Source organism: Protobothrops mucrosquamatus, unplaced genomic scaffold (genome assembly GCF_001527695.2).
Source record: "Protobothrops mucrosquamatus isolate PMUCROS unplaced genomic scaffold, P.Mucros_1.0 scaffold803, whole genome shotgun sequence".
NCBI classification, from domain to species: Eukaryota; Metazoa; Chordata; class Lepidosauria; order Squamata; family Viperidae; genus Protobothrops; species Protobothrops mucrosquamatus.
Window position 1 is genome coordinate 546,422 of NW_015387069.1, and position 23,773 is coordinate 570,194.

The 23,773-nt window shown below is 34.2% G+C and overlaps 1 protein-coding gene across 2 annotated transcripts in view; it reads left to right on the forward strand.

The window, feature by feature from the left end:
• ADD3 (adducin 3) overlaps positions 1-22,162 on the forward strand; it is a 90,717-nt gene extending 68,555 nt beyond the window's left edge. The window contains exons 2-15 of one of the 2 annotated variants that reach the window (XM_015818829.1): positions 3,681-3,889; positions 7,306-7,444; positions 7,892-8,043; positions 8,174-8,254; positions 8,473-8,622; positions 9,719-9,862; positions 9,944-10,042; positions 10,432-10,608; positions 12,437-12,694; positions 14,078-14,197; positions 15,268-15,354; positions 16,214-16,337; positions 18,767-18,862; positions 19,575-22,162. In XM_015818829.1, coding sequence (XP_015674315.1) covers positions 3,695-3,889; positions 7,306-7,444; positions 7,892-8,043; positions 8,174-8,254; positions 8,473-8,622; positions 9,719-9,862; positions 9,944-10,042; positions 10,432-10,608; positions 12,437-12,694; positions 14,078-14,197; positions 15,268-15,354; positions 16,214-16,337; positions 18,767-18,862; positions 19,575-19,870 — 2,118 coding nt within the window. In that variant the 5' untranslated portion in view covers positions 3,681-3,694 and the 3' untranslated portion in view covers positions 19,871-22,162. The remainder of the gene's footprint in view (positions 1-3,680; positions 3,890-7,305; positions 7,445-7,891; positions 8,044-8,173; positions 8,255-8,472; positions 8,623-9,718; positions 9,863-9,943; positions 10,043-10,431; positions 10,609-12,436; positions 12,695-14,077; positions 14,198-15,267; positions 15,355-16,213; positions 16,338-18,766; positions 18,863-19,574) is intronic. The other variant, XM_015818830.1, reaches the window with a different exon arrangement.
• The last annotated feature ends 1,611 nt before the right edge of the window (positions 22,163-23,773 follow it).

Here is a 23,773-nt window from a genome sequence, read left to right on the forward strand (position 1 = left end):
GGGTGGTGGGAGGCAGGCCGTACGTGGCTGGGACGGCCTCGCAGGGCTCGACATCTATTGGTTTAACTGAAATTAGTTGAAATTGATATAATTAGCAATACAAGTTCTATTATGTAGGAAATCAAGAATCTCTTTTACTGTTGTGCCAAATGTAGGTAGGGAAAATAGATGTTACCAAAGAATGCAACAGTCTGCTGGCAAATACTTTTTTGCTTAACTTGTTTAAGTGAGTGGTTTCATGAAGTTCAGGTAGTTCTCAACTTGCAGCAGTTTATTTAGTGACTGTTTGGAGGTACAACGGCACTGCAAAAAGTGACTTACGGCCATTTTTCACACTTATGACCATTGCAGCATCCCCATGGTCACATGATTTACCTTCAGATGTGTGACAGCTGACTCACATTTATGATGGTTGTAGTGTCCCAGAGTCATGTGATCCCCTTTTGTGACCATCTGACAAGCAAAGTCAATGGGGAAACCAGATTCACTTAACAACCATGTTACTAATTTAATAACTGCAGTGATTCACTTAACTGTGTCAAGATATGGGGCAAAACTCACTTAACAAATTTCTCATTTAATAGCACAAAGTTTGGGCTCAATTGTGATCGTAATTGAGGACTACCTGTAATTGGGAACAAAAAGAAGTTCCACAATTGATGCTGAAACAGACTTTTTGAAAGACGTGTTGCCTGATTAACGAATTTTTGTAACATTAGATGCTATAGTCATGAATTGTGTGCTTGCCTTTGTTTGCTTAGTATACACTAAAATGTAAACAAAATGATTTTGAAGTAAAGTTGATGAACTGAGAAATTTGTACAGTAATAGGGAGATAACTTTTACTTTTCAATGTGAATGTTTTTACTAAAGTTCTCTTATTAGTTATGATCTACTTTTGCTTTATTTTGTACAGTAATTACACATTCTTGATTAAGAATGTTGACTCTATATTTCAGTTTTCTTTAAAAAAATGAAAATAATTTATTTGGGTAGTATTTGGAATCATAGATATTACGGGCGAACTTCCTTGCCTATTCACCTAGCTGAAAATCACTGAAAAAACTGCAAATGTTTAGTAGGAGGGAATCTTCACAGTGATTCTCTGGCTTCTCACTTCCAAATGGAAGAAGTGAATTGGAGTTGCGGAAGAAGAACAAGGTTTTTTGTTCCCATCAATATCACTTCAAACATTTGAACAAGTTTAATAAAAGGGTTTTCTCCCTTTCCTCTCCGCAGTATAATAATCTTGAGTAGAATTTCTCCAAGAAAGGAGGAAGCTTTACCTTTCTCTCTCTCATTGATCCTGGAGTGAAGAAAGTATGAAATGGATTACATAATTTTGTGACCATATAATACATTTCATATGCACATGCTCATATGATCTACTGTTGGGTAACCTGTGTAAACTCAAGGACCAAATTTTTTTGGTAACATTGGGTGATTGTCTACTCTAAATGGTCAGCAAATTAGGAAAATATAAAATGCTTCCTACTTAAATGTAATAGATTTTGAAACCATTTGAGCAGTTTGCATTTACAGAGTATTACTATTACTGACAAATAACATAACCACTAAAACATGTGAATCTATCTTGATTTGGCATACAGTTCTTTTTAGAAAAGGAATGGAAATTGTATTATTGGATGAAATAAATTATACAAAGTAGATATTAAATGTACTTTTAATAGATAATATGTTTCCTCAGTAGTGAGAAATTTATTCAAACCCAGATTCTACCAGTAATAAACAAATAAACAAATTGAACAAATTAAAAATAAACAAATTCAATGCATGAATTATAAATAATTGAAGACAAAAATTAAAAATAATATGCTTCAATTTTACAATTCTTAAATAATATAAAAATGTTTTTAAAAAAAAAAAAAAAAAAGAGTAAAACTATTAGTCTATTTGGGCAGCAGATTCAACATTACCTGGCAGCAGTTTTCCAGGTCTTTAGGCAGGAAATCAGTAAGTTCTTCATGTAGAGCAGATGCGGTTCCTTTGACTTAACCAAGGAAGATTTCATTTACATTTATTTATAATTGGATATCAGCCTTTCATTCCAAATTGAAAGGCATATTGTCCTGAATTTAATTATCCCTGATATAATCTTAAAATAAAACACAGCAATAATTTGAAAACAGTCTGTATTGGTTTTATCGCTTAACAGTGACTAGAGCAGTGTTTCTCAACCTTGACAATTTTAAGGCATGTGGACTTCAACTCCCAGAATTCCACAGCCAGCAATGCTGCCAGCATATCCAAACAGAATGGGACTGAATTCTTCTACTGCTCAGCTTTACACATACAAAGCTAGGTTACTGTCAGTTAAAAATGATTAAACAGATAAAAATATTGATTTTTCTGGCATATGAGAATTTTTAGGAATAAGATATTGTATATAATATGTGATAAGGAATGAGGGAAGGGGTTAAGTTAAGCCTAATAAAGCGGTATTGCCTCGGCTCATGCTCCCAAGAAAAATGTAGAGCCTTGTGTTAAAAAAGCCTGTTACCTGCAGGATTCAATCATGTGGGAGAGAAAGGAGGCAGAAGGAAGATGCTCCCAAAACATCAAATTTTGCCCTCCACAAAGAAAGACAAATGATTTTCACTGAAATTTAATTTTGTGAGAGAGGATCTAAACTGAACAGAAGTGAAAAATGCCTAGAGTTCATGTTCAGAAATGGTTGCGGTTACTCTTTTTACTTAAAATTGGCTTTCATGGAAGTTACAGCATTCATATAATGTTTCAGTGATGCCAAGTTTACGGATTTCCAACATTTTTGGTATGGTAGTCACATAATGGAATTTTGAGACCAATATTGTAAGTGTTCTCATCAAAACCTCCTATAATGGGCCTAGCCAGACATTAAAAAAATAACCCTTTTAATTTTGGGACTACTCCCTTCTTTAGTGCTGTACTATAATTTCCATAAATCACCAGCCAGGGTGTCACCTTAAGGATAACTATGATATTTGACATACCTTAAAGATTATAACTAATGAAAACAGTAATAAATGTTTGTTGAAATAGCAGAAAATAAGAGAAAAAAATAGAGATATATTAGACAGGACTGAATTATGATTTATAACATCATTTTATAGGCCCTGTCCCTTCTAGTGTGCTGGGAGAATAGCTTTTGAGTGTCAGCTGACAAGGACCATATCTGGTTTTATAATAAGATAGGTTTCTGGATGCAGGACTACAAGCTTTGCTCGATCCGTTGGAGCTAGTCTTGACCCACCTTTCCTCCATACATAGGATTGATGATGGCACTATTATTGCTAATATTTAGCCCAGGCATGTCAAACTGCCGGCCCATGTGCCAGATGCATCACGCCGAAACCACACCCACCCCATTGCCGGCAATGGGGGAAAAGTCCTGATACGTCGCGTGACATCACATGACGTCGCAAGTTTGACATGCCTGATTTAGTCCCTTCATTTTTCTTTGGGACTTTGAACTGTTTCTACCTGTTGTGAGTAATTTTAGGCATAAATTAAGGCAGTGTTATCATAAAGGTATAAGTAAAATGGTAGTAATTCTATTTTTAAGGATATTCTAATGTCACTTTCTGCTCCAGGGATTATATGTATTCATGCATGTAAAGTCAATTAGATTACTAGTTCTTATGTGCTATTAAATTTTTCATGGCTTTTTAATATTCTAGGTGAAGATTAAAGCATGAGTACGGAGATCAGCCAGGGAGTAATCACAACCCCTCCACCCTCCAGCATGCCTCACAAAGAGAGATATTTTGACCGCATCAATGAAAATGACCCTGACTACATCCGTGAAAGAAATATGTCTCCTGACCTCAGGCAAGACTTCAACATGATGGAACAAAGAAAGAGAGTCACCCAGATACTGCAGAGTCCTGTGAGTAGGATTCAACATAGAGGAAAGTCCCTCCCCCCCTCCAAACCAGCATGTTTAAGTGTTCATGAAAAAATATATAAAAAGCAAAAGTGGACTGAACAAGGAGGGAAGACCTCATTGACTATAGGAGAATCTATGTCACGATTGTAACTTTTCACAAGTGGATTGTTTGTTCAGCATTTGCATAGTTTTCATCTGCAAACAAACAGTCCTTTATCCAGAGTTTGCTCCCTCCCGCCTCTTAAGCAATGCTTCATTAACACCGCACAAAAGTAGCTTTCCAGCTACATTTCAATTGATTGCTGCTTAGTCACAAGGAAGAGAAGGAAATCTTTAGACAAATACAAACCGTTGGGACATTTTCTTGCAGAATGGCATTCCACTCATTTGACTTCTGTATTCAGAAACTGCCTGAAATGCTGTTACATAATTTTGCTGGTTGAAAGAAAGTAAAAGCATTGAGATAAATAATCCATCTTAATGTGAAATCTAGACCCACTTTTATAAGTGAATATAATTAGTAAATAAATCAATTTTACTGCTTATTTTTAATGTTGGTACCCTGAATTTTAACAAAAATTCTAAGAGTGAACTATAAATGATTTAGAGTTGATAATCATTTAAATAATTAAGGGGTTCGGGTATAATTCTCTATAGTAGTTTTGCAGGGTATTCACTGGAGGTTTCTCCAAAAGTTCTTATCCTCTCCTTTTACCAGATTTGGAATAAAATAACATTTTAGTAACACTGTGTATTTATAACTATTTTGTTCAGCATTTCCATTTATTACTCCATTACTTGAGTCTTCAGTAAATATAGTTAATAATGCAATATTTATAACCTGTCTCTTTAGAATATTTCTATTTCTTATAGAAAGATTATAATATAGGGTGCTTTTTTAATTATAACTAATGCCAGTGGAATACATTTTATGAAATATTCTTTAGATAGAAAAATATGAGCAACTGAACCATAGTGTCATTCATATAAAGGTGCACTTTACAGGGACCTGAAATCCAGAAAAACCTAGCATAAGCTGTAGTTACTTTACCTGAAGGGAAGAAAAATTATAATTGTTTTCAAAAATAATCTGCTTTACTATAAATTTAGACATCTATATTTATCTGTGTGTGTGCCAGTCCATGTCAGTTTATGCTTTCATATTGTTGTTCAGAAAAAGTAAAAATTGCTAACATTAAACAGAAAAGCAAAACAAGCAGCATTCTGGATAGTGAGATAATGTGTTGTTCACTCAGGGTTGTGTTGGGAAAAACTTAAATGTGCTTGTCCAGTTAGATTAAATCACTTAGTTTGATCAAGTGAAAAAATTGTGCCCTGTCAGACCTAACATTCTCGGAATTCCTGATAGCATATGCAGCGGAAAGACAGCAGATGAGAAGGAGAAAAAACATCAGCATCATCAGAGACACTGATCTCAGGACTTGAGAAGTAGGGCTGTTGTAGTATGTGCTTAGGTTCAACATACATATGTCAGTAGATACGTGGCTCATGTAGCCATACATATTGCATCATCTCATTTTAAAGCAGCGGTTCTCAACCTATGGGTGGCGACCCCATTTGGGGTCGATCGACCATTTCACGGGGGTCGCCAAGCAAGGCTGTCCACCAGGGGGCGGAACCTCGCATGCACAGCGCTCCCGGGCAGGGAAAGTCCTCGACTTACGACCGGTTGGGTAGTCCTCGACTTACAACCGGTTTAGTCCTCGACTTACGACCAGTTGGGGGTCGCGGTATTAAAAAGGTTGAGAACCACTGTTTTAAAGGAATATTAATTATTATTTTAAACAATTCATTTTTATTCATGCCACATTAATACATGTGTCACAGAAACAGGATCGTGATGGGTGGGAGGTTGGCTTCTTTATTACTAGCTTTTAGATAAGAATAGAGGGGTATGTGAAATAGAAAATACGTTTTGTTTCAAAATCAGAGTACAAGCCCACCAAAATACTCTAGCAGTATGTTCTGAGTTGAACACATTTCAGTGGATAAAAATTCAAAGCAACTATGCTTTTAGTATGGGAAACTATGCAAAAAGTAAACTTTGACAGTGCTCACATTGAGTTCCTTGTTTAATGTGTTGCACTTGGAGATACACAATACACAAAGAGCAAAAATGTCCCTACCCTTCTTTTCCCCAGATTACAAATTAGTGCTACAAAACTACATTTGCTGCCATTGCTAGCCTAAATAAAAGCCATCAACTAAGCCTGCATTTAAGTTAATAAAACTAATATTGCAACAGCAAAAAATATACCCTGCTATACCACATTCATATTGTGTTATAAGGGGAATTGAAAAACCTCCATCTAAATGTACTCTAAAGCTCAATATCAACATTGGTTCTTGTGTCAAGTTAATATTAAGCTTTCAGGATGCATTTAAAATGTAAAATTGTTTCCTGGGTTGATTTCTTGAGCTTTATGTGTATCCTGTATGTTGATATTGAGCTTTAGAGTACATTTAATTGATATTCCCTGAGCAAGTGAAGTTTCGGTGAGCTTTCTATGTTTAGTGACTGGGTGTGTGTGTGTGTGCTTTCTTTTTAATTTAATGTTTGGTGCTAGGATTAGGTATTTTTGTATGCCATCACAGTTCTCTGGGATTAGGGCAATAAATAAACATACAGTGTAGAAAATATATTAATTAGTTAAGCTTTAAGGTGTACTCACCTGTGCATTCTGCCATGCTGTTGTAGTCTCTTGTTGAGATTTAGGATGCTTTAAAAATGTTTCATTGGTCAGTTAGTTATAACAAAAGAAACCAGCATACACAGAACTCACATACATAGTAAAGATCTAGAAACTGATGTCTTTCAAAGTAACAGTATCATGTGCATACATCAGTGCAATTAGCAACATATTGTAGAAACACAATAGCTCATAGATACCTTTATACTCAGAATGAGATAGCTTGCTGCAGCCAATTTGCTGTGGCCAACTCGCCGCAGCCAATTCATCGCAGGACAACTCGCCGCAGAAAAATTTAACAATTCAATTTAATTATTTAAAATAAATTTAAAAATATTTTAATTTTTGTCATTCACATTTAATTTTGTCCCTCCTTTTTCATCCTTTCTTTAATGAGTCTATTCCAACATTTCTTTGATATTAATGTAACTCTTTTCCAGCAGCAAGTTGGCCGTGGTGAGTTGGCCATGGCGAATTGTCATAGATCCATTGTACAACTATATCCGAGGTCTTTCTTAACATCATTCCATTCTTTAGCATAGTTATTCTGAAACAATATACAATTCATATTAGTCAGTGTAATCCCTATGTACCTAACCTTCTTTTTAGTTTAAAATCGATCTTTTTCATCAAAATCTCTTTTGGGTTTGTATATTGTATGTAGCCATTATGTGTTATAATAGCTAATATTTAACTATCTTACAGGCTTTTCGGGAGGATCTGGAATCTCTTATTCAAGAGCAGATGAAGAAAGGAAATAACCCAACCGGACTACTTGCCCTACAGCAGATTGCAGACTACATAATGGCAAGTTCTTTTGCAGGATTTTCTTCATCACCTCTAAGTAAGTAAAAGTGTTACAGTAAAATAAATGGCTAAAAGACTGGCTTTCTTATTTTAGAGATCTTCTATCAAGTTATTCCTTGTCCCTGCAGTGATTGATAGTTATTGTACAGCCCATATGATATTGGTAAAGTCTCTATAAATAACTTTTTCTCCATGTTGATAATATTTTTATCGTAATGAATCACTGTTAGCTTTTTTAAAAAAGCATATGGCATACATAGCCAGGGACTTGAGATTCAGATGATGTTTCAAAGCACTTTCTGACTTCAGAGTTGCTTCCCCCCCCCCAAGTTAGAAAACTAGTATTATTCAAACATAATATTGAGCAGTCGAAACTTCAGTTGGAAAGAAATTGAAAGTTGCACCATAGTAGTTTTTTGTAATCATATGCTATATGTTTTTAGGAAGAAAGTTTTCTCAGTCATTTTTATCAATATCATCTTAGGCTCTGGACTGATAACACCTATTAATGATCTACCTGGGATAGATACCACTACATTTGGTAAAGGAGAAAAACTTATTCGTTGTAAATTAGCCAGTTTGTACAGGCTTACAGACTTATTTGGATGGGCACACTTGGCCAATTCATATATCACAGTGAGTATCCTGAAGTTAACACGTTCAATTATTTCTACTACATTAAAATGTATTGCAAAGTTCTCACCCTTAAGAACAGTATTTTTTTAGATTAAATATATACTGTAATTTTCTTTCTCTTCATTTCTAGGTAAGAGTAAGCAAAGAACAAGATCATATTCTTATCATTCCAGAAGGCCTTTCATTTTCTGAAGCATCTGCTTCTAATTTGGTATGTTCTTGACCAAATGGATATTTTTGTAATGATTTTAATTCTATTAGGGTTTTTCTTATTTTTAAAAATCTACCATCTATATTCATCTTCTTCCATATTGTTCTTCTTTCCCACTTTCATGCCTGATATACTCTAAAAGCCTATGGCTTAGCGATTGGCATTTGGAATGTATTGGAAAGAGTTTGACTCTATTGTGTCCCTCAACTTTTGTTCAGGTAAAAGTAAATATCATAGGAGACGTGGTTGATCAAGGAAGTACCAATCTGCGAATTGACACTGCAGGATTCAGTCCTCATGCAGCCATTTATTCAATGCGCCCGGATGTCCGATGTGTGATCCATATACACACTCCAGCAACAGCAGCAGTAAGTCTCTTGCCACTTAGTAAGAAGATGATGATGACTCACTATTTATCAGAAGTCTCCTTTATTATATTCAGGCCTGGATTGTCTTGCATTGTGAAGTTGTATAAAAATTGGATTCAAGTCTCAATACCTTTGCCTTTAAAAGATCAGCTAAGATACACCTCTTTAATTGAGCTTTTAATTGCTAACTATTTTTAGTACTGTATTTGCAGGTTTTAGCATATATTTTGTATACGTTTGTTGTTACTGTTATTACTAGTATAGTACCAAACAGTGAGTTTTAGTCTTGTGATTAAGGCACCAGGCTAGAAACCAGGAAACTATGAGTTCTAGTCCCACTGCAGTCATGAAAGCCAGCTTGGAGGCTTGAACCAGTCACACTTACTCAGCCCAACTCACCTCATAGGATTCTTGTTGTGGGGAAATGGGCACAGGAAAGACAATTAGATATGATTGCTGCCTTGAATTATTTATAAAATAATTTTATAAATTATTTAAAAAATCTTAAATACAATAAAATAATGCATTGTGGTAGAACATAAATTGATTGAACAGGTTGATGGTATGGGGTGGGTGGGGTGGGGTAGGATGGAATGGACAGATAGACAAATAGACATCACTGGACTGTTATTCAAAATCTTTACTAGATCATCTGCTTTATATTGCTACTCATTTACAGCCTTGAAATTCTCTTTTTACTATATTATCATATATTATTTAACTATATTGGAATTGAATTATATGGTTTTAAACTTTATGCCATTTATTTTTAATTTCTCATATTTCTCAGCTTTATTCATATGTCAAAGAATTTATATAATACTATAGAGACAAGAAACATAACTCTATAGGCTCATATATTTTAGAAATTGAAGATTGGAGTTGTTCCTTTATGGCAGTCATTGATAAAAAAAATCCCCTATAGATGTTCTGTACTGCAAGTACCATAATCTAATTTATTGGGTGCTATTTGGGATTTAAAGGAGTTGTAGAATACTTGAAAGATATTGCACATCTCATATTGGCAAATATAAATGTTTGTATATCCATATTTTCAAATTTCCTCCACCATAGAAATCTCAAATGTTTCAAACAGGTTTCTTCCATGAAGTGTGGAATACTTCCCATTTCTCAAGAGGCCCTGATTTTAGGGGATGTTGCATACTATGATTATCATGGATCTCTGGATGACCAGGAAGAAAGAATTGATCTTCAGAAAGTTCTTGGACCAAGCTGTAAGGTATTTCATTCTAATGGATTTTTTAAAAAATTTCTACTACTTTTGCAGTTTCTACCAGTTACAAGTATCTCTGTTTCTTAGGTGTTGGTCTTGAGAAATCATGGAGTAGTAGCACTGGGAGAGACATTAGAAGAGGCCTTTCACTACATCTACAATGTGCAATTAGCCTGTGAAATACAGGTAAGAAGAGAGAAGCGAACTGCTTTAAATAGTTTAAAATACTATATTTAAAAAGAATAAGCAGATAATGTGTGTTTTTAATGGATTCCTTGATATTAGAAGTAATTATTTCTAGGATATTGTGGCAGTGAAGGAAAGACCTATTTGTACTGTCATTATATTTGTAATTTATAAAAATAAACAGTATATTAAAAATGAAATATAATAATAATAATAATATTAAGAGACAGGTATAACATAGGCCTTAATCAAATATTTAGTTGATACCTTCTGTACAAGTTGAGTAGCATATCCTTTGCATGCTAATATACCAAAAAGAATACTAATACATGTTTTGATTATGGAAAATTCATGAAAGCTCTATATTTACTATATCGTTTATATCACAGGTACATGCCTTGGCTGCTGGTGGCGGCATAGACAATCTTCTTATCTTAGATTTGCAGAAATATAAACCTTTCACACATCAGGTAGCTGCAGCAGCCGGATTAAGTATGGCGTCTCAGTTCAAGTGGAAAGTAGGCGAGCTAGAGTTTGAAGCGCTGATGAGGATGTTAGATAACCTGGTACGTGTAAAAAGACTGATTTCTGAATTCTCAGAACTTGGAATAAGTGAATCCAGCCAAACCACACATCAAATATCCAACCCCAAGACCTAGGAGACTAGCCAAGTTTTTTTAAAAAAAAACAAACTACTCTTCTGGAACATCATCAGAACGGAAACTACGTACATAAATACTGAGATGGGTGGGTAGTTGGCAGCTATGATTGTAGAGTGCAGGTGGTGTATGAAAAAATACCTGCTTCAGGGAACTCGCAGCACAATAGGCCTGCCCTATGTTACCAAACGGATGGACACCATGGAAGATAGAGGATTTCTCAAATAATTTGGCCCTATACTAGGAAGCAATTTATAGATAATAACCAGTGCCTTCCTTTTAAGTGCTAAAGTCACTGGATTATGATCTGAAAAGCTCTTTTTCAATATCTCTATTCTGTAAACACTGATGGCCAAATTCTTAGAAACTGAGAACATACCAATTCTTGAAAAATATCTTTGGTTTTTCATAAAGTATGTAAATTCTTTCAAACTATCATTTTTCTATCTCCATGAACATGCAACCTGTAAATTGTCAATTATATTTAAAAAATTATTTTGACAGTTTACATTGTGTTTTCTTAATATCTTTTTTGGTTATTTTTATTTTTTATGGGCAAATCATTCCATTCTAATCTCCTGTTAGGCACCAATTTTTATACTATATATCTATTAATTTATCCAAGACTCCTTTATAAAATTTTATTTTATCTTCATTTCAGGCATAAGTTCCTAGTTCATGTAAATTAACTTTCTTAGTGTCATGTAAATTAACTTCCACTCCAACATACTTACCATAGTCATTAGTCAATATCAGTTCTGTTTGTAATTGAGGATTTATATACGAAACAACTCCGTTTGTCTTTCATTCTCGATGGCATAAAAAATGGATGTAAATCAAATATTTTTATCCTTTTTTCTGATACGTATTTCTTGTAAACAAATTATATCTTGTTTTGGTTTTTCAAATAATGAAATAATTTTCTTTTTTCAGGAGCATTTGCTCCATTTATATTCCAGGTTAGGCTTTTAAATTTCAGCCTTTCAAGAACTGGTCCACATAAAAAGTACTGTTGCTAGAATTTATTTCCAAGCATTTTTCTTCCTTAGTTACTTTCCACTCATCCTAGCTAGTTTTCCCAGCTCCTTGGTAGTACTTTCCCCTGCCCAACTCCTATTTCAAGTCATTTCATCAATCCTCTCTTGCTTCCAAGTCACCATTGTGTTCTTGCAGTCTACCTAAGAATGGCTTTGATTTTTTTTCATTATCCCTACTACCCCAATATGAGAAGGAAAATTGGTTGGCTAGGAAAGAATGGAGCTCAAACCACTCTTTGCCTTTTCCATTTATTTTTGGAGAATGTTGAGGGCTTACACGAACCCCAGTGGCACTCCTGAAGAAAAAAAAAAGAGGAAGATTGGGTCATTTTTGTATGAAATAAACTGTATTTAAATGTTTTGTGTTTAGTTTAATCACTTTATTTAGATTATTTTTTATGTGCAACTTCAGAATGTGTATTTGACATGTGGGAATGACCTTGGGAAATGGAAAAAGAACTACAACCTAAACAATGGGGTCTGATAAACGAACTCTGTCCTAAGAGAGATGGGTGGGAATTCTCTCCAGTTGGGAGTGGGAAAGTAACAGAAAGAAGAGGTGCTTTTGGTCTTGCAAGATTCTGTTGCTAGAAACCTATAAATAAAGGTAGCGTTAGTACTTACGTTGGTGCTTGGACTACCTCAAAGGGGTGACGGTGTTTTTCCTACAATTTTACGAGAGCGTTTTCTTCTCACAGGGTTACAGAACAGGCTATGCTTATCGTCAGCCCTTAGTGAGGGAGAAACCCCGACACAAGAGTGATGTTGAAATCCCAGCCACTGTGACAGCGTTTTCCTTCGATGATGATTCAATCCCAATTTCCCCCCTGAAATTCCTAGCACAAAAACAACAGCGGGAGAAGACAAGGTGGCTAAACTCACCAAATACGTATTTGAAAGTAGATGTTCCTGAAGAATCCCGAAATGGAGAAACAAGCCCCAGAACCAAAACAACAGTAGGTAGCGCTTATCCAGAGAATTGAAATAGTTTGCCTACCTAGATGTGTCTAGGTAGATTCCTAACTGAAGGCCAGAATACCTCTGGGCAATAAAGATTATTCTAAGCTGGGCAAGTCTTAATTCCTGGTGACTTAATGGACATTTCCCTATCATCATCTCCACAACAATGTATAAGAGGTTTGCCATTGCCTTCTAAGTAACAGTCCTTTTATATCCTGAAGGTCTTCCGTCTGAATACTAACTACATCTGGCCCTGTTTAATATTGTGAGTTCATCCAACATCAACTAGGTACGGCCAGCTAGCTGAACAGTTTTGAACTACAAGCAGTGGTGGAATTCAGCCAATTCACACCACTTCAGCAGAGCCGGTAGCTAATTTTTTTTTTGCCCACGCCCAGAATGGACTTCCGGCATCTACACAGAGAACCAGTTGTTCACATATTTAAATCCCACCACTGACTACAAGGAACCAGGGGTCTCTCTTGGTATAAGGCAGTTTCTTGTATTTGTTATCTTGTCTTTTTAGAGAACTATTGGCAGGTAACGCAACTATAGATCACTTCAGGACTGAGCTCCTATACAAACAACTGGGGAATATGGGCAAGAAAGAAAGAATTTCATGTAAACCACTGTACCTCTAAATACCACTGAATTAGGTGATTGCCTATGGTCAAGGATAAACAAGTATTCAATAATTTCTGCATAATTTTTTATTCAAAGTATTGTGATACAAAGAATATTTTTATCCCCACTGTCCTGGTACTCTGTTTTCTCAGTATTGTACAGAAAACATAAATAAAAATATGCTTTATGCAGATCAATTGTAATGCAATGGAAGCATACGATTAGCTCCACCTGGTGGTGGTTTAACAATTCACCCATTTTCATTTTTGTATTTTTTTAATTAAGTAGCTTAATAAAGTACTGCTTTAAGGAAACAACAAAATTAAGAAGACAGTTATTTAAGGAATTAATTAATTAATTAATTAATTAATTAATTAATTAATTAGTATACATTTTAGTCTCTCCTAATAGGATTGTTCCTGATTACATATTGCACAAAGCAACTATTATTTTAATATCATAAATTAAATATTTTACAGATGATTAGAGCTACACAAAATTATTCAAACTAGGGATCATAACACTTAAGATACTTAAGAAAAAGTTTATTGATAAAATACTATATGTGCCATCACCCTAACCATTTAAGTGTTAGGGTTTGGGATTATTTTCCTTTATTTTTTTTTATTTTTTTTTTGCACATTTAAATAACAAGTTAGTTGCTCAAAAATCTCCTTGCCTTCTCTAGTCATTAAATTGCATTCATTTCTTTTTCCTATTTTCTTAAAACCTTCTCTTTTTTTCTCTTTTCCCAGTGGATAAAAGCTGAAGACTCCTCCAAGATTAGTGGAGGAACTCCAATAAAAATTGAAGATCCAAATCAGTTTGTTCCTCTGAATACAAATCCAAGTGATGTGTTGCAAAAGAGGAACAAGGTATGCTTTGTTTCATGACCACATTTATTTCTTAATAACAATTGCTACAAAGACTTGTTAAGTTATCCCGTTTGCCTAGTATTAAGTATTACTGGTGCTTCAAAGGTAGCTAGGAGGACAGCAGAATACTCCATATTACTATTCTGGGAGCCCCTTTTGCTTTGAATTTCTATGTTTCAAGAAAATATAGAAGTCTTGTAATGTTACTTCCTTTTGCTCTGATTTAACATTATGCTGTTTTGAAGTTTCTTTTGGTTTTCAAAGAACAAGCCAAGTTTGCCCAAGAGAAAGTCTGTCATGGTAGCACATTTCTGTTTCTTTGCTTCAGTATAGTTAATATAGTTTAGAGTGGCAGTGAGGAATAACTTTAAAGAAATCTTTGTAAGCGCAAATTGCTGGCTGCTTTTTCTAATGCTTTATTTGATGTTCCTCAAATTTAAGATCCACCCTTGATTGTTCTGCCAGAAACATGAAATTTCACGCAGAGGGTCTGAGAGTGTTTTGTTCAACATCTGGTAGTAATAAAAGAGCTATACCACTCGTCCAAAATTGTTGACTGGGTTCAAAAAAGGTTGCTGTCATACTTGGAAAGGATATCACCAAGATACTAACTTAGAATCTTATCAAGTTTAGATATGCAGATTTCTCTTGCAAGTAAGCTGTGTTTGAATTACTTTTTGTGGTCAGAAGAGTTATAACAGAGTACTTTTATGCTTAAAATATTTTGTCCAGATTCACAAACGCTCTGTTGCCAACAGGAGACAGTTTTGCCATTCTCAAAGAAGAACAGTTAATGACAGCTTGCAGCAGTGCAAGCTCTTGTGGCTAAACTTGGTCAAACTGAAAATATCTGCTTAATGGTGGCAGAAACTCTGGAGCAGAAGAAATTCAGGAGTGATAATTCATCAGCATGTTTAGATGGAAGCCCTAAACATTACCCCAGAAATATTAGGAATTTAAATAGATGGAAAGAAAGCCTCATGATATTGAATTAATGAAGTAATTACTTAGGAATACAGAAAGCCTTCTGTTGGGACTGGATACTTTAAAAACTTTTTTTTAATTTCCAGATCCGAGAACAAAATCGATATGACTTAAAGACTGCAGGTCCACAATCTCAGTTGCTTGCTGGAATTGTAGTGGATAAAAAGCCAACTGTAAGTGTATACATTGTTGGGACTTAAAAATATGTTGTTTAATTGTATTCAGTAATTAGAATACCAAACATTTTATTTTGCAATAAAAAACAGAGACAGGTTGCAAATACTTTAAATAAACATACATACCACTCATGCAATTCCTCTACAGAATAAATAATTCTATATATACAAACATTTAAAGTTGTTTGGAGAACCAGTCATTTGTCCCAGGATGGGGGCAATCGTTTTGCAGCCTTCATTTTCTTTTATTTTTATAGCAGACAACAGAATTATATTGACATGGGATATTGACAGTTTATGTATTTTACCTGAAGAACACACTATATTTTATTTTTGCTCTTTAAGATTGTAAGCATATCAAGATGTCTTATTTCTTTGATATCCTAGGAAAAATAAAAAAACAAAACAAAAGAGAAAATGGGTCAGTTAATATCTAGGAAATTTGGGGGGCCACAAAATAAGGATCTCAAAGGCATATACATCTAATTTAAGCAATGCGTTTTAATTAAAAATAGGATTGTGCACTTATGTTTTTACCAGTTGTTAAAAGTAGATTTCAGACATTTTTTTAAAAAATCGTAAAAATGCATAATGTCATTGTCATTCTATCTCTTTCTTTCTTCTTATTTTGTAGGATGTTATCCCCACAGCATGAACAGTTGAGAATAGTGTGTGTGTGTATTTGTGTGTCTATGTTATGTGTATACTGTATATGTTATTATGTTATATTTAAATATTGTATCAGATATTGCAGTAGCATATAAACATTACAATTACAGTAGCATATAAATGCAGTAAGTAAATAATTATATAAATAAATTTTGCTTCTCCATTTTAACAAAACGTTTTTTTCCAGCCCATGCAGTTTGAAGAAGATGAGCATACCCCACCAGCGCCTCCCAACCCATTCAGTCATCTCACTGAAAAGGAACTGGAAGAGTATAAGCAGACAATCGAACGCAAACAACAGGGCACTGAGGGTGGGTGTCAGCTCAGAGTTTCCATCTCCAGGTTAAGCTTTAAAGCAGTGGTTCTCAACCTGTGGGTCGGGACCCCATTTGGGGTCGATCGACCATTTCACGGGGGTCGCCAAGCAAGGCTGTCCGCCATTTTTTTGTCCGCCATTTTTTTCCCCTTTTCCAGCGGGTGCCTTACCTCCCTTGGGCTGGGCCAGCTGGTGGTCGGCCTGCTCTGTCTCTGCCGCTTGCCAGCTACGCCTCAGCTGGCGCAGGGGGCGGAACCGCGCATGCGCAGCGCTCCCGGGCAGGGAAAGTCCTCGACTTATGACCGGTTGGGTAGTCCTCGACTTACGACCGGTTTAGTCCTTGACTTACGACCAATTTAGTCCTTGACTTATGACCAGTTTAGTCCTCGACTTACGATCGGTTGGGGTCGCGGCATTAAAAAGGTTGAGAACCACTGCTTTAAAGGAATTAGTTTTAAATTCAAAAATCAATATTCAGAATTACTAATTTAATTAAAAGCTTTAAATTGAATAATATTAATTGACAGCTTCAACTTTACCTTTCCTATATCTTTTTATTTGTGCTTAAAATGAACTCTCATTTTTAGATGAGTCTTATGTGAAATGGGCATGTGGGTATATTTTATCTTGGGGTAGAAGTGATGAATGAATTAGATTAATAGACTAATATCTGCATGATACATAGTATAAATCAAGAAGTTGGAAATTTCTGGTTTCCAGGATATTCCAGTATATATGAAATTATCTTATCTTCTTGACAGTGAATTGGTAGAAGATACATTTGCATTTTCCCCCATAATATAATAAGTAAACTGAATCTGTAAGTCACAAAATGTGTTCTGGCAAGAATTTATTTCCTAACCTAGTATGGCATTAAATAAGACTAGACGTGTTTGAATGAATAGAAGAATTTGTGGGCTTTACAATTTAGCTCTTCCTACTGTCACATTTCTTAACAAATCTTCCTTTGATTTCTCTATGTATATAAAAGATAAATGTCTCTTTTTGTTGGGACCAGGTTCCTTCTCCTATGTGGGAGTACTTTGCTCCTTTGTTCCTTCAGGCGAATATCAAGTGGACCTTTTTTTTTGCAAGGAAACTCCCCTTCCCCATTTATTCAGGATTTGGAAGAAGGGGATATATGTTTATGTTGTCATCAGTGTGGTCATGTTTATAGAGATTTAAATTCAGTTTTGATCAGTGCAGTTAAAAATCACAAATAACTTTAAGTGAAACCTCAGTAACTTACAAACCTCAGTAACTTACTTACCCTTTTATATAAATAACGAAGTCAAATATATTAGTAAACCTATAAATCTCTCATACTTATTATCCAGATCACTGCTTATATCAGTTGTATATTAAAGCAACTGATTCCATGTTGTTTTTTTTACTTTTGCCTTATTTCTACTCATCTTCTAGGTGAGATGGCTACCCTACAGTTTATTTTTTTCTCAACTCTTGGCAGCTAACTTCTCCGTCATTTCATTTCCACCTTCATTAAATTATGATGATGCTTGCATTTAGATATTTTCCAGATTTAAGGAAACCTACTACAATTTTCTCTATTTACCTTGATCAAATCAACATTGCCTTTGACCCAGCCTTCCCTTTTTAATTGTCTGTTTTTCATTCCCACATTTTTGGAATACCTTTCTAGTAACCTTAGGATAAATTTAAAACTATTTTCTCTTTCTGAAAACTGTGGTATAAACATAGATAATTTATCACTTTACATAGGATTATACAGAAATATATAAGACTGGATAAATGACTTGTACACTTCTATTGCTTTTATATATTACTAATATAAAAGCACATAAGTACAATTAAGTACAAAAAGCAGAATAAAAGTTAGATATTCTTGAACCAGTATGTTAATCTTTAAAAGACATTATTCCTGAGCAAAATGGTCTGATAGCTGTATATTCTGTTGCCTGCATTTATAGCAAGCAATCTTCTAACCTTCCAATTTCTTATTTTTGAAAGCGTAAAGATTCAAAGGTAAAAATCCTTGTATTTTGGCATTTTTTCACCCATTTTCATTCAAAGCATCTGATAAGGCTCTTTAATAATATGGGCATTACTAATTTACTGTTGTCTCTCACTAGCATTTTCAACACTAACACTGTATATATTGTTTTGACTACTTTTTAATCACAGTATTGTTACTTAAGAAGCTATGTTCTCATAGAATACTTTCTTCTAACTATTTGGATCCATCTTTGATATACGCTACATGTAATAATCATAGATTGGTAATAATATTAGTTTATAATCTAATTCAATGTTATAACATTTGCATGATCAGGTCAATATGGCTAAACTGTTTGCAATTTTGTATGTACTAATATGTACTGATTTTTTGTGTGTGTTGTGTTTATTTTGGCATGGCTTTTACTAACTCAGGCTCTTGTCCTACAGATGCTGATCAGGAATTATTCTCAGATGATGGGTCCTCTGTTTCCCAAATTAACTCTCAAACTCAGTCCCCACAAAATGTCCCTGACAAATTAGAAGGTATATAATGTAATGTCATGTGCAATATTACAACTCTGGAAGGTATAAAATGCTATTTGCCATGCACAATATTGTGAGCCTGTAAATCCTTCCTTACAGTCTATTTTTTTAATCCCAAAGATCGATCATAGAAAATATAGTCAAACTCGTAATACGTGAAGCCCAATACAATATTCATATGAATTATTATGTAATTTGGCCTAATCTCATTTATCTTTCAGAATAGGCTACCTAAAAGAGAAATTTCAGCCATTAATTTATGTCCTAGCTTTAATTACAGTTTCTTTTTGTTTGTTTGTTTGTTTGTTTTAAAAAATGCTTTGTTCCCTGCATTATGTAGTACAACTTGGTCTAATAATGCCAGCCTAACATAACAAACAGATAATGATGTTGCTTGACGGGGTATACCTTCTAGTCAGAAGTATATTCTGTATGTCCAATTGTGTCCGGAACGTGGTTAAAAACCTGATTCCAGACACCCAAGAAATATTAATATTACTTAATGTCGCTTTAAAGTGAAGCTTTAAGGGAAAAACTGGTGGGATTAAAAAAGGAACTGAAGCCCAGATTGCCAAACTTTACAAAGTCATAATTTTCTACAATTCCCAATTCAAGATAGTATTTAGCCCTGTTTAGAATGTTACACAACCATCTGTTCTAATAACCACCATTGCAAGAAAGAATAAAATAATCACTTTTTTCCCTTCTCCAGAAAATAATGACAATTACCTACAGGATTCTAACCTCACCTCTTTGGAACTGCCAGTTGTTGTCATGAATGGCAAAGAAGATGCACATGATGTGGAAGAGGATCTGGCCCAGAGAGTCAGCCAGTTAACCACTAGTACTATAGAGAATATAGAGATTACAATTAAGACTTCTGAGAAGATTGAAGAGACCCTTTCTCCTGAAGGCTCTCCTTCCAAATCACCATCAAAGAAGAAGAAGAAATTCCGTACTCCATCCTTCCTGAAAAAAAACAAAAAGAAGGAAAAGGTGGAGGCCTGAGGTTTCACTGACACTTTAGTCATACATCTAATCAGTTGTTAAAATGGTCAAGTAGGGTTATGCAAGAAACTGGGCCTTAACCTAAGTACAGAACTGGAAACAATTACATAGAAACTGGGTTTTTAATTAATTAAATGAAGAATTCATCTCTTAATTAGTACAAATAAAATTATGAGAATTTTAAGTATTGAGTATTTCCACCACAAACTAACACTGGCAGTTGGTCCACTATAATACCACAGTAATTTCAGATATCCTTATCTAGCAAGTTACTCATGAAGATTTTTGTTGATTAAAATGTCTTCAGCAATTTCACTATTGAATGATCAGATAGTGTTTGTTTTTAACCTACTGCCACATTATGTAATTGGGTGATGTTTTTTTGAATAATCTTGATTGTGGCATTTATTTTGTCCCTGCCTCAAAGGGTGGTATCTCTCTAATCACACCCTCACAAGCCTTGGTCATTTAATTATATAGCGGCACATAATTTTAGAAGGGGAAACTGTAAAAGGAATTGCATTTAGAATTTTACAGACTCTGTGAAGGTTGCATTCATCAATAATAACTTTTGCCAAATATTCATTTTAGTAAGATAGAATTTTTGAAAACTTTTTTTATTCTATCAGTTGGGGGCAGGGAGAAAGCCCTTATTTTTCAATAAAGGGGATTTTATACACTTAACATTGATAACTTCGTTTAACTATGGCAAAACACAAAAAGAATTTTATATGTTGAAATTTTTGTATACCATTCAATATAAAGTATTATAGGCATGTAAACCAAGCATTTAACAGTAGAATGTATTCAAGGATGCTTGGTATAGAATATACTTAAATATAATTCACGAAACCAGAATTTCTGACATCAGACATAAAGAGCGTAAAAATTTACTGGATTCAATTCTAAATCTTACTATATTTTTTTCTCATAATATTATTGAATGAAGAAAAATAATCTTGATAACATATGATCTTCCAGAAGATCAGTTCAAAGTGTGTCCTAGTTTCATTTAGCCTTTCTTAATTATTTCTGCAGAAACTTCTGTTGAAATCTCAAGGTATGAGATAGATACAGGTGATGAGGCTACAGAATGACAAAACCCGGGGATATAAAAATTCTCACTAGGCAGCAAAATGTCACTATTAGTATACTGTAGTACTTGTGACAGACCTGTAGTCACTTTTGGGATAGCTCTCTGAAAAGCAGTAAGCCCAGTAACTGGGAGGAGTTTATGTTGCTGGAATGAGGCTGTATTGCCATTTGAGTGCAACGATATTAGTTCCCATGAAATGACTTGGATGCAGCTGCATTCATGTTGCACTATAAACTGATCATCTGGAAAAGACCATAACCAAATAAGAGAGACAAAACTGGAAAAGGGAAAGTGAGATGGAAAGAATAAGGGCATGGAGAAAAAATGAGGGGTAGTTGTGGATTATTTTTCATAAAATATATGTCATGGAATTGGGGGTATTTTTATTAAATTGATGGAACATCTGTTTTATATTTTAAAATTACAATAGAGGTTAATAGGATCATTTTAATCTACATTTTGCCTTCTCAATGAATCTTAGAGCAAATTAGTGCTGATTTGTAAGTGCTGATCCTGCCATTTGTTCTTGCTGGTAGTTTTATTTTGAGTTAAACAGAAAAAGAAAACAAATCTGTAAATACACACTAAACATGAAAACGATCTATGGCCTTTTTACATCCATAGGCACAAGAGGAAGTACATCTTAAATGTTAATGTTACTTCCAGATTGCCGGTTGAAATATATTACCATATATAGATGGTTAAATATGGCCAGGATGTGATTTGGCATGCAAAAACTGAGTATAGCATGTTACAGGGCTGGTGAGCTTTGATTGTGTAAGTGTGGCAATGCAGCGCAGAAATAAATCTGGAAATGATATTTTAAATATCTCAAAATACTGGAATTGGTGTGTTTTCTTAAAAAAATAGTGGGACTATCTAAGTTGCTTAAATTTTTATGTTCTACATTTTTTGTGTTGTATTACAACATATGTAGAAACAGTAACCTGTGAACTATGCTTTTCATAACTTTAAAATCTATATCTAAATGAATGCAATGTGCATAAATATTTTTTAAAAATGCAACCGTGAACTATTTGCACCTTTTTTCGCTAATGCCTCTATTTACTTGCTTTGGCATATGAATGAGCCAGCCAACTGTGTCCTGTGGAAAAAGATATATAAATGTTGTTGGAAATTGCTTATAGATGTAATGCTAATTAATGTTAAATCACAAATAAACAGTATTTTAAGTATATGAGTGTAAATTATATCTTTTTCATGGCATTCTTCAGCAAAGGAGTATATAATGTGCAATTTTTAAAATATGTAATTGTAAGCAGCTAGCTTATTTTTTTAAGTGCAAATTTAGAAAATTATTCAGAATTGCTTCAGATCTTGCATACTTCTCTGAATTCATTAAAGCAGCCTACTTCTTCAGGTTTCTATGTGAGCCTGAAAAAAAAATGCTATTTTAAGAATAGCATTAATGTTAATGAGTGCATTCTTGAAAATTTCTTATATGGAAACCCAAAAATATTAGGCTGTTTTAATGAATAATAGAGAAATGCTATGCTTATAGGTAGTTAGAAACATTCCAAATAGTTTGCAAATCTTTCACAACCCTACTATGCATAGGAATTCATATTAATAAATTATAACTTCTTAGAATAAGATCATATAATAAATATACACACCAGATTAGATATTTTGAATTTTAGGTATAACAGGATTTTTAAAGCCATAAAAAAGGGAAAATACTTTCTTGTGTGCTTTTAGTGCAATCCCTGCCACTTTGATGTAAATTCATAGCAGGTGTTAACAAATTACAAAGTACCCTATCAATGTAGTAATTGTAGTGATGTTATTATCACACAGATGCATTTGTATAATTCAGAACTATGCCAACCATGACCAGAAGGTGGCAGTGGTTCCTGTTTGTAATTTTGATGTATATGGAATTAATCCCTTGAAAGACAATTAGCAAGCTGCTTTCAAAGAAAGTATGTTGATGGAAGTTCTGTGGGCATCATTCCAGCTGCACTGCAAATAGATGAAAGAGAACAGTTGGCTTTTTTTTTGGGATGTCTCTGTTTATCCACTCAGTTAGGAACCCAGAAATGGAATGTTTCTCTCAGGATTTCTCTCTCTTCCTACACCAATAGAGATATTTTCCTTGTTTTTTAAAAAAGATTGTTAAGCTGGTTTTACTAACTTTGCTAGGTACTAGAATAGAATATTAGCCTCTTGTAAGATGATAGAACTGATATAGTTAACATGCTACACCAGCCTCCACTTTAGGCCTATTTTCAAAATACTGCCATGGAAAATACTAAAACTGAAAAATTCATTGCAATTCTAATGCAGAATGCATGTGCATACTTGTGAAATACATCTGCTGCAAAATTATTAGCAGTTAAAACAATTACTATGTTTATTGTATAAAAGTATTTTTATGTGTGCTTTGACACATACAATTAAAAACAGCTTTGAAATCAAGTTCATAGATAAATTGGGGCAAACACTGACTTAAGATTTAATATAGATTTTATACCAATATATAAACAATATATTTTTGGAGCAGGGCATTTCTTTGTGAGCGAAGAAAAATAACCCCAAACAGATCTGTTAGATACAATGGAGAAGGACTTTATCAGGTTGGTACTTCAATAAAGTCCAGATTGTAGAGAAAACATGAGCTAGGAAAAAATACACCTATGCACTGCCCAAATAATAGAAAAAAATAGTCTGATGACTATTCAAATCACACTATTTATTATAATGCCAAGATTAGAGTGAATTTGGTGTAATGGTTAAGACACCAGGCTACAAACTGGAAGGCCATGAATTGTACTTTTGCCTTACCC